The sequence below is a fragment of the Dryas octopetala genome, chromosome 1 (assembly GCF_963921425.1).
Source record: "Dryas octopetala chromosome 1, drDryOcto1.1, whole genome shotgun sequence".
Taxonomy (NCBI): domain Eukaryota; kingdom Viridiplantae; phylum Streptophyta; class Magnoliopsida; order Rosales; family Rosaceae; genus Dryas; species Dryas octopetala.
Window position 1 is genome coordinate 20,774,395 of NC_141366.1, and position 12,523 is coordinate 20,786,917.

General features: G+C 32.2%; 1 protein-coding gene across 1 annotated transcript; it reads right to left on the reverse strand.

Moving 5' to 3' along the window:
* Positions 1–2,416: 2,416 nt before the first annotated feature.
* LOC147299027 (zinc finger protein WIP3-like) lies at positions 2,417–5,637 on the reverse strand. The gene is made up of 2 exons (XM_086228058.1): positions 5,048–5,637; positions 2,417–3,605 (listed from the first exon to the last, which is right to left on the reverse strand). The coding sequence occupies exons 1-2, from the start codon at positions 5,585–5,587 to the stop codon at positions 3,156–3,158; spliced, it is 990 nt and encodes a 329-aa protein (XP_086084184.1). The 5' UTR covers positions 5,588–5,637; the 3' UTR covers positions 2,417–3,155.
* Positions 5,638–12,523: the final 6,886 nt, after the last annotated feature.

Genomic DNA, 12,523 nt, shown 5'->3' on the forward strand with positions numbered 1-12,523 from the left:
GAGTGACTGTTACAACTGTAGATTGTAACATAGCAACAATTACATAATTAGGAAAAAAAATAAATGTGGGACGGCACTGTATTATCTTATAAATGGGCCCTCTTATTTGGACTTATCTCTCAATACTCCTAATTTATTTTCATTAAGAAAATGATATATATACACTTCAAATTAAGTTCTTTATATTTTTATGCATTCATACGGGAGCAATGCAAGAGTTTATTTTAAAGTCTAGTTAACCGTTTTTCTTTGGATTGTTGGCAGGGCCGACCTTGACTTTTGGATGGCCTAGGGCGAAAATCTAAATTAGGCCCTTAATTTTAGTTGTACAAAAAAAATAAAAGAGTTTTTGCAAAATAATTCACAATTGACAATTGGGAATCAATGCATTATGATACTTCTATTAAAAAAACAATCTAAAATTTAGAATCAATACATTAATTATCCTCAATATAAATACATTCAATTATCCAAAAATAACAACAACAACACACTCTTTCCATTAGCCTCAATAATATCCAAGTTATGAGCTATGACCACCTACAAAAGCAAAATAGCAGCAGGGTAATAGTTCCGGTAGCAAAACATCACTGATTTGTCATAAATATAAATATGATAGATTAGTAAAGCAAGTCTAGAAACAATTGAAGGAAAAAACAGTTTGATGAAATTGGGTGTGGTATTGACATTGGGCCTCTGTATCGACAATGGGCCAACAACTGTTTTTTTTTTCTTTTTATTTTACAGTAGAATTTTTTTTAAAATATATATATATATATATAATATAAAAATTTGTGAGCCTCCCTTGAAGGTGGGCCCTAGGTAGTCGCACTCCGTGCCCTCATCAGGGCCGCCCTGATTGTTGGATATATGTGATGTGTCTCTATCATATGCTTCAAACAAAATAGAGTTGCCTCCTTATTGGCTTTTCGTTTACATGGACACCAAGCTAGCTAGCAAGGTAAGCAAAGAATCATGAAAGAGACTCATGAAAATGGCCCAATTTTGGTGCATGCAATCACATAAGATAGATATGTGGTTGAATGTGAAAGGAGTAGTAGCACAGTAGAGCCAAACTAGTGTATGCAAACAAAAGGGGGTGGTTGTTCTTTTCCCCTCAAGTTTTTCTCTCTCTCCCGACAACGCATGGTGGAGGTCCCCTAATTAATTATCTTCAAATATATTCAAACACCATTTCACATTTTCCTCCCATCTTTGTTTGGTTGGTCAAGCCTACCTCAAAAGAAACCAAATTTCAACCTCTTTCAGCGCCTTTCTCTCTCCCCCTCTCTTTTTTGTGACTTCTTTATGAAAAAGTCGTTGGGAAAATCTCTTTTTTCACACACAAAAGCACTTTCTTTTTTGGGTCTGATTAATCTTTTTTTATTTATTAGAGAGGGTAACAATCCTCAAGCCTCAAGGTATTTCTATCCATCTTAATTAATCAATACCTAATCATTCTCAGGTTGATGTTATAACCTCGATGGGTGATTTGGTAAGGCCTCCAACTTGGACTCACACTTACGCGTTGAAAATATGGACATGATTCATAAAGTGTTGTAAGATAATGGGTTTAGGCTTAACATAAATTAATGGGCCAATTAAGGGTTTGATTTATTATTTTTAGATTTCAATATTAGCACAAACCATTAAAATTATTTCTGAAATGATGAATTTTCCCATTCCCCATCCTTAAAAGGGAAGATTCGTGTACCCGTTTGGCATGAGAAGTTTTAATCAAAACAAACTCACTCTACATCCAAATATCATCATAAAATTTGTAAAATTACTTTGACATCGTTAGTTTTGAGCAATTTGAAACTTCTATAAGGATTCTGTCAGTATACCATTAGCCCTGAGAGTTTTAATCATGAGTTCAATTCATGACCATTTTACTCATGAATCCAATATTCAGGTTTGACCTAATTATATAATGTTCGTTTAATTAGTAGCAAGACTCTAAAAGATGGAAAAATGTTGTAATTAAGATTTATTTCTTAATTATTTTCTTTTATTTCTTATGTTAGTGGGAGCTAGCAGAAAATAAATTCCGTAGGATGTATATATACGTACCATATAAGTAAAATCTTGTATCTCTCAATACCAAGTTTAATTGGAGTACAATTTATCAAGATAAACGTAAGAGTGATGCAATGTTGTTCTAAGCAAAATCAGCAAGAAATAAAAACAATATTAGTTTACCATTTTCTGCCTTCTATAACTAGATATAAATTAAGCTAGTCACATAAAGGATTATCATGGAAGTTGAAAAGCAACCTACATATTCTATCTTATACTTCTTTAATTTTAAAGATGCACCCTTATACACCCTATACATATTTTAGTCATTAAGCAGATACTAACATCATCACATAGAGAAAGTCAAAGATTTCATTCCCTTTAGCATCAAAAGTTGATTGATAAAATAAAAATAAAAAACTAGAGAGAGAGAGAGAGAGAGAGGGAGAGAGAGAGAGTACCACATAAGTGATTATCCCAACATTTCCATTTGTTAATACAATCATCATAAGCATGTAAAGATTACCAGTTGGCAATGAAGCAAACAAATTTTCTCCATACTGGGATGTGCTACAAAAGCTTGTAACTTTATAATATCTACCTTGTGTTGATAGGAGAAAAGAAAATTCATCTGCTTCATCACTTCAGGCAATCATAAACTTATTGAAAAAACCACGTACTAATTAAGCAAACTGCAGTCTAGAGTTATTAGTACTCCGGTACTCCCCATCAGACAGCAAGTGCTCCGTAGCAAACCGCTCCCTATAATGTGCATGGTGCAAGCTGCTGAGAATGTTTTGTTACTGAGCACAAGCTTCGACATAGAGTACCCTACTAACTTTATCCTCCATATACTTCTATCATGCATTTCAAATACTAAAGCTGAATGAAAATAATTAAGCTCCATAAGCTTCATGCGTGAGCAAATCGATATTGAGTTTTTATCAAAACTAGCTAAATTAAGATTACCCTGTCTTTTCATAGATAGCAGTTCTTATAAAACTTTCCAAAAATGACCAAAAGTTATGGTACACATGGTCCAAATTGGAGGCATGAAGGCACCATAATTTTTTTTTTTTTAATTCTTCAAAAATGTTATAAAAACTGCTATTTTGAAAAGAGGAGTTAAATTTTTGCTAGTTTTGATAAAAGCTCGATCGTTCGTCTTCCGAACCAGTTATGCATTCCTTGTCCTCCTCATGAAACCCATCAAGAGAAGGGTGAGGAGAGTGCCCCTTTCCAAAGGATCTAATGTGGTCCTTGAGTGATCTTTTGTGCTTGAAATCAGACCCACAAGTGCAATACCACAACTTCCCACAATTCTTTTCATGGGTTCTCCAATCTCCTTTCACAGCAAATGTCTTGGCACATTTTCTACACATGAATGGCTTTGCTCCATGCTTTCTCTTGTAGTGAGTTTGGAGAGTTCTGAAGTCTTTGAGTGGCTTGGCTCTTGGATGGTTGATGTTGTTCTTGCATCCCTGAGCACAGCAATAGCATGGTAGCCTCAGCATTGCGGCTGGTTGTGTTCCTTTAAGAGAATCTGGTCCTTTTCTAAATTCAGATCCATGGCCCCACATATGCATCTGTACCCCAAATTCAGTATTTATTTTTCATTTAGAAACATTAGCTAGCTTATATAGTTATATATAATTGGTAAACGACCTTAATTAAATTGACATAGGAAATATTCTCAAAAAAAAAAAAAAAAAAAAAATGCATATATAGGAAATCGTAATTGTAAATCAAAATGGATGATTTACTACTTGTATACCCTTGATCGATCTTTTTCTAGATTATTCTTCTATAGGACTCACATTAATATTTGAACTTAAAATTTCTGCATATCCTCATTTGATTTATCTCATACCACTGGAGTTAAGACTCATAGACATGATAATTCCCTTTTATTCATTAATTCGCGACTTGATATTGCATATTGTTAATACACATGTAATGCCAAATTAATTGAGCTAGAAAACGACAATAATCTTTCCCAAAACTTTTTAGACTTTCTTGACATGCAATTTTGATGATATTTCTACAGAGAGAATATTGTTGTTGGATGGTATAGTATGAACTTAATTTAGCCGTTATAACATAGTGTTTATTAATTGACATATGGTTTTGCAACTAAATAGTAGACTACAAAATGTATGTCTTAATTAATTATCCATTTCCCTATAGCACTATATGGGAACACTCCTTGGCACGAATACCTGCATAGTGCGTGTATATATATATCTCTTCTTGTGGTTCAATGCAATGCATGTCTATAAAATCAACATAGAAATGATCACCAAAAAAAATTAAAAATCAACATATATATAGAAATAAACATTCATCATGGGTCTAAAATTAATATGTATATGCTATCCCCAAGAATTTCCTCAAAATCATGTGTACGTCTCCCTTTTTAGAAAAGTTGAACTACAAATGATGGAAGTGGGGTTTCATCATATTTGATCTTTTTAGTGTTGATATTGTATTTATATAATTATATCTAAAATTATGTACGCTGTTTTAATAAGACTTCAATTTAATTATTATTATTTTTTTTTCTGTATAAGCATTTAATTATTTTTTCAATATAAATTTTATGCATTAAACCCTAAACTTTAAACGCTAATTCAACCTTTAAATCTCAAAATGACATAATATTAAATACAAGCACAAAATCAGTACAAGACTATTTCAAATTAAGCAAAACAAAAAAGAAAAGATATATAATTGTAACTCATGAATCCCCCATTTTATGTGTCTTGCAAAAAGAATAGCAAGAAAGTGAAAATTTAGGGGTAAGACATGCATTTACTAAATCTATATATATGATTATAGATAGACATTACAAATTCTCTACTTTCTTACTTTCCCTTTGTTACTCAAAGTTACTTACATATTTTTTCAATTCCCCCCCAAAAAAAAAAAAAATTATACAATAAAACAATTATGATTCAATATATGAAGTTTGCATATATATATAATGGGCAATTAATTCAGAATATGTAATTAATTAATTAAGAATTACCTGCATGTTATTGTACCTATTGAAGGTCTTGCTGCAAATGGAGCAAGCAAACTGCATCGGCCCAACAAGAATCTGTGCAGGGGTTGGTATCCAAAACCTACTCTCTGCGTTAAAAGAACACCCATGAAAGCTCTTCTTCATGGCCATCACTTGTTCATCATCTTCCTTCACATCAAAAACAACCTTCTTATTCTCATGAGTATCTGAATATTGATGATGATCAGCTGCAGTAGAATTAGGAAGTCCAATGTGCAAGGCCACTGTAACTTTCTCTATCTGCTCTTCTTTCACTCCAAAACCCTCTCTCTGCACACCAACATCTTCTATTTTCACCGGCTTCGTGTCAGTAAACCGGCTTAAAAGAGGCAGGCATTGCATAGTACTAGTACTATTCTCTTGATGGGAAGATAAACAAAAAGAAGAAGAAGAAGATGATGATGATGAAGAACCAAAAGAGGATGGTGGCTTGAGCCACTCGATAAAAGGAGGTGCTTGAAAGCACAAATTTTGGTGTTCCACATGGTGGCTCCATAAACCCATCTGCAGAGAGAGAGAGAGAGAGAGAGAGAGAGAGAGAGAGAGAGAGAGAGAGAGAGAGAGAGAGAGAGAGAGAGAGAGAGAGAGAGAGAGAGAGAGAGAGAGAGAGAGAGAGAGAGAGAGAGAGAGGGAGAGACAGAGAGCTCCTTGATGAATTAATTCTCTCCTCAGAGGATTTATCCAGACCTTTTGTGGGAAAGCTTCACTTATAATAGGGTTGATTTATGAAATGTGGTTTGGTTTGTCTTTTTGGAACTTTTTTTTCCTTTCTTTCTTTTCTCACTTTGGCCTTTGTTTGGTTTGTGAGAGAGAGTAGTAATGGTGGGGTTAGAGATAATGACATGCAAAATTGAGACTCATCACAAGGAAGAGAATCCTAGAATAGTCGAAGTCCAAAAACATGTGTATCAACGTACACTACTGTTACCAGAGACATTATTATGTATAATTGTAATATATTGTCATGTGTGTAATCGATTAATATGTTATAATATGGGTAAATATTATTAATATTATGTTCTAAAAGTATAAATTCATCATCCACCTATATTATAATTACAACTGAATTAATTACACCACGTTATAATATTACAGTTATATGAATAAATTTTTTACTAAATGAGGTGGCAGTATTTCATTAATTTATTCAAATTTGAGCAGACTATGAATCTCATTTGATTTATATCATATAAGATCAGATATGAATAAAATATCATTTTTTTTATAAAGCAATAATATTGCATTAAAACAGCCAAAAGATATAGAAAATACAAAGTTATGACAAGAAGCCCTACATCAATAGGGCCAACAAACTAAATACTTACAACAAAATAAAAGCATAATCTCGTAACGTCGGCATCGAAAAGACACTATAGCCGCCAAACAGAGACAACGAGACACCATAGAAATTAACAAACTAGTAGCATTTAGGTTCATAATTCAACCAACATTTCTAATATTATTCTTATTTGTATTGTTAGCATATACTACATGCATTTTTTTTTGTTTTGGATGATATCGTACAATGTGACCTATACGTACACATTTCTTATAATACATTGACATTTTGAAGAGGACCTCAAATAGCGGAAGGAAAAAAGTGAGAGCATTTGGTCAATACCTAAAAGAAGACGAAAATAATTTAAGGGAAGCAAAACTGACTTTGGACCTGCAAGGCTTGTAGATTAAATGAATAAATTAATTATGCCTAATCTGGTTTAATTGCTTCCATTGTATATATATATATATATATATATCCCAAACCCCAACTATGGGCTGAGGTGACCTACTTGCCCTGTTACTGAGAATTACAAGTTAAACTTCAAAATTAGCTGTGGAACTATTCCCTTACTTTGTCCTCTAGCTACCTCCCTCGTCATAATAGCTATAAACTTATGTGGGATATACAATTTTCAATTTTATGACCAATTCAACAAAAGTTTTGGCCTTTGAGTTATTATCGAGTTAATTACATTTACACCCTTTAAGTTTTATCGTCTTTTCACATACACCTCATGGGGTTTCAAAAATTACACATACACCCCCTGAAGTTTCAAAATTATTGCATATAACCTCCTATATTAAGACAAAAAATGATGAAAAATTATGCAAAAAGGCATGCTAAGGGGTTAAATGGCCTAATAAGATTACTCACGGTGTAAGGTCCAACCTCAATACAAATATTTTTTTTTTGTTTATTTTTTTTTCTTGTAGTTTTGAAACTTCAGGGGGTGTATGTATAATTTTTGAAATTTCAGTAAGTGTATGTGAAAAGACGATAAATCTCAGAGAATGTAAGTGTAATTAACTCGTTATTATCATTTTTTTTTTTTTTGTACAAAGGAGGTTAAAGGAGGAAGTTCGAATTTTATCATTGGGCGCGTGTGAGGGTGAATGCTGAATATCAGTATTGGAGCTACAAGTCACCACATTTGAGTTAGAAATTTCATTCTCTAATTAAATAAGTTTTCCGGAATTGTCAATACTCGAGCAAATAATATTAAGAATTATATATGTCATATATATTAATTTATGGATGGCCGGAAGTTATTAATTTTTGGACTTAATTAGCGCCGATCAATTGGCAGATGATGTAGCTAGATCGATAAGCGCTGTAGATTTGCATTACTAGAAGAAGATCGACAGCTTTTTTCCCCATACTTTTACCACATTTCATACTTGGTATACAACTTACTTAATATATGAGAATAATTGATATATATATATATAGATATATATATAGACATATAATTATTGGCCTTTTAAACTCAATCATAGATAGGTAGAAAGTAATAAAATTACAACCGAGCACCATGAACTCCAGAGGAGTCAAATATGGATGTAAGGCCTTCCGAAGTGATGAGGTGAGAGTAATACCAATTTATTGGTCTCAAAGTGACCTAAATAATGTTGACAGTGGTGTTGAGAGTGATGTTGTACAAAATTAGATTATGCCTAATTTTGAAAAGTGACTATTAAATTTATAATTTATAACTTCAATATTTATGAAAATTATAAAATTATATTTATTTTAATTAAATCTTTCATATGAGTCCAATATTGAATATATTTAAATATTTTTTTATTTTAATACCCAAATTTGAAAACTTATAATGAAAATAAACAATTTATGCAAACTGTTGGTGTAAAAAATGAAGAAGCTAGAATGTTTGGAAACATAAGATATATATATAAATAAGTTAATGTATACCTCAATAGAAGGAGCCTGTATATATATATACATCCAATTTTGAACACCAGCCGTTGCAAAGGTCTCATATTTTTTTTTTAGAATTTTTTCAGAATTTTTCAACATTTTTGTATTAATTTTTCAATTAAACATAAATATAGACTTTCAAAAAACCCAATGGCTACTAAATCCAAGCCGTTGGGTCTTCTTTCTTCTGTCTCCTCTCTGATTCCTTACGTGGGTCGGGCTTAGTAGCTATTGTATCACTCTCAGTGATGGTGATATATTGCCATCACCTATTAGACTCATGGCCTATCATTCTCACTCTCTTCGCCAAGTGTGGGTGTTTTGATGTCAAAATATTGGTATCACTCTCACTCTCAACGGGACAGTGACCAGTGTGGAGGGCTTAAGATAAGCCTAAGAGAATAAACACCGGAACTAAATCTTAGAAGTGTCAGGAGAGTGGCCACAACCGTTTTATAATTATAGTCTTATTTATTGTTTAAATTAACAACTAGAGTAATCCTTCTCTTTGTCCATAGCCTATAGAAATGGGATTTCATCTTTTCTTGAAAAATAAAATGCAATCGTAGATACTATTTGAACAAAGATTCTTTGCTATGTGTTTTGAATCCACTAAACGGGGAATAATGTGTATATATATAAATTTTTTTTGGCAGAATCTAAATTTTGAGAAATATTTTTTTATATGACGGCACTATGTATCATATATGTATGTTTTCAGAGTGATCTTATAATTTATTTGTGGATACCATCATATAAAGCTATATTCCATATACGTACTGTGAGAGAAGTAATATATCACTATCACATAAGAAAAATTCCTAAACGTCATCTCTTTAAATTGTTCACATGAAGAATTAATGCACTTGGCAAAAGTAACTAATTGACTACACTCCCAATCAATTTCTATGAAGTAGTCATCTAAAGCTTTGGTAAAACAGAATAAGGTAAGAACAGAGCACTGCCAAAAATAATGCGAACTCTTTTTGGGCACTTTTAGATAATTGAGTTTAATTAATTAACTTAAATCCAGAAAGCTAATTAAAGTTTGCCGACAACAAGATATATCCCGAGCGGATTTTCAGGAGATGAAGTATGCATGCACAGCTCCTCTCTTCTCAACCCTTTATCTTGTTGTATATTATCGACACGATCTTTCATTCTCTACAAGTTACAACCACATCCTTAATTTTCCACTGATTTTTTTTTTGTCCACCATAATTACAAAATTTCAAACTATATCCCTGTCAAACTTTCACATGTGTAAAGAACACTTTATGTTTCAGTAGGCCAAAATTACAATTTGATTGATAGAGCTAAAAGTTATGAGGTTACAAAAGTACTTTCATCCTGTTTAGTTTAGAGAATGGAGTTTTTAGGAAATTAATTCCTATATATTTTCAGGAAAAATAGATGCAAGTTTCTCATTCTTAATTTGATAATACAAGGAAAATTATGAGGAAATATCTTTTTATCTTTATTTTCATATTTGATTTGTACAGGAATAAAAAACAAAAATTGTTAAATTTTTAATGTTGTGAAACAATAATTTATTTTTTTAAGATAATTATTATAAAGTCTACTTTTGGATTCTTAATGATAATTAATTACACTCACCTACTATATCCATATCCTAAAAAAGCCCACTTAATTAGTTTTGTACCCATCTTTCAAAAAATTTGGTGGTTCTTTCTCGCTCTCTCTTCTTCCATCTCCTTCTCCTTCTTCGATGGCCTCTCTGTCTCTTTCTCCATATTCTTCTCCGATCGACCATCGCCGTCCAGCGAGTAAAGCCGACGAGACCACCGCCATCTCTCTCTGATCTCTTCTCTAATCTGTGTCTTTGTTCACTCTTTCTCATCATCTGCAATCTCTCTCTCTATATATTTCTCTTTCTCTCCTCGATCTTCACCTATCAAAGCCTTGAAAAAGGTCGGCGACCTCCAGATCGGAGTTTGTCGACCTCTGATCTAAGAGTGTTGGACGCGATTTGGAAGTGCTAGGCGTGATCTGGAAGTGTTGGGCTCGATCTGGAAGTGCTGAGCGATTGTTACTGTCGAACAATAACTATTTGGGACAATAGCTATTGTCGGATAGTGGCAATTATTTCTTATTGTTAAAATTAGATTTTTTACTCTAAAACTTGAATTTTTGTGTTTTATGTTGGTTTTATGCTTTTTTTGAGATGTTTATGCATGAAAAATGCAGAAGATTTATACAAGTTGTGTTGTTTTAGGTATTGTTGCTTAGTGAGAATTGCCACTGTCCCACAATAGCAATAATTGCCACTGTTAGACATTGACAATTTTCCTGACGTGGAAAAAAAATAGGCCAGGCGCATTGGGATTCATGCCCAACGCATTTTTCCAGGTGATTTCATTAAAGTGGACTGCATTGGTACTTTCTCTTTGATAGTGGACATTAAAAAAAAACCTATTTTTTGTAATGGACTTTAAAAAAAAAAACTTTTTTTTTTAATATATATAATAGGTTTTTCCAAAATAATAAAGAAAAGAATGCCAACAGTTTTTTGTGGATGGAATTGGTATTTTTAATTGTTAAAAGGGGTAAATTAATGTTTTCTCGTGAGAAAGAAAATAAATTCAAGTTACTTAGAGGGTTTTTGATTTGGGGGGAGGGGGGATCAAATTTGTGTGCATTGTAGGTAATTGTACGACCCTTCCAATTGGGCTATCTGCTCGAGGAGGGGAAGGAAGGAATGGACGAGGGAGAATTGGCAGAGGAAGGGGGCGAGGTCGTCCGGTCACTGGCGAGTAGGCCGCTGCTGCGGGTAGGTCGCCAAGATGAGTTGGGGCGGGGTGGGTTGGGTTGTGTGTTCTGCAACTTCCTTTTTTTTTTTTTTTTGGTTATTAGATTTTAATATTTTTTCAATTTTAATATTTTTAAATTTATTTTTAGTTTTAATATTTTCTAATTTTAATATTTTTCCACTTTTTTAGTTATAATCTTTTTAATTTTAATTTTTATTAGTTTTAATATTTTTACTTTTAATGTTTCTTAGTTTTAATATTTTTAAGTATTAATCTTTTTAGTTTTAATATTTTTTAAGTTAAAATATAATTAAAAATTTATTTAATATGAAAAAGACCAATTTGCCCCTCATTTAGACGAAATTTATAACAAAGGTGATAGAATGTCCTACTTTGTTACAAACACAAATTATGTGTCCTAATTAATCTAAGACATTTTGAAATATGTATCTTAAACTAAAACAACAACGAAGGTATGTGTCCTGATGGGAAAAATAACCGATCAGATATTCCATTCTTGATTTCATATGGGCCTCACATCAATGTTGATTCCTCAAATGTTAGTAAACACATGAGTGATAATCAGCTTCAATGGGAATGGGAATATGAATGATCCTCATTCCTCAATTCTCATTCATAGTTAGTCAACATGCCCTTAAAGATCATAACTATCTACAAAATTGATCAAATAAAAAATCATATAATCATTTAACTGTTATCAAATAAATATACGATGAATCTAACTATTTCTAAAATCATCTATTTATTTATTTGATAGCAGTTACATGATCAAACGATTTCAATTTGATTAATTTAGTGAGAGGTAATATTTAATAGAGATCTACTAAGTGTTTGTCTGTTGTTTTTGTCTAGGGTTTTTTGTTGTTTTTGTCTTCTGTTTTTCTTTTAGTTGGGCCTTTGGTGTATTTTGTATTTGCTGTCTTTTTTTTTTTTTTTTTTGGGGTTTTCTTGGACTTTTGTAACTTGTGTTATAATGGGTCTACTAAGTGTGGCTTGTGAAACTGGACCGTGTACTTTTTATCTTTTCAAAGAGTATATCGTCCAATTTCCTTCAAACCTAACTTAAATCCTTTGTATTTTTTCACTTTAATCTAATGAAATTTCTCTTGCCCAAAAAAATAAAATTTAATAGAGATCTAGAATATGAACAATTTCGAATATAAGATTACACTATATACAATATTGACACCCTTTTTTAATTTTTATTCGGACAATATTGACATTTCATCGAAACTATATTTGCTTAATTAACACCAATATGCATTACACGAAGGTAGAAAAGTTACTCCTAACTTTTGGTATTATATACGCCAGTTATGCCACACAAAGCTCAAAACCATACTTGCAATTCTTCTCCATTACGGTCTTTGAATTTCCACTCAAAAATCTTTTTCTTTGTTTTTGTTCATTTTGAACAAGTCTGTGTGAAAG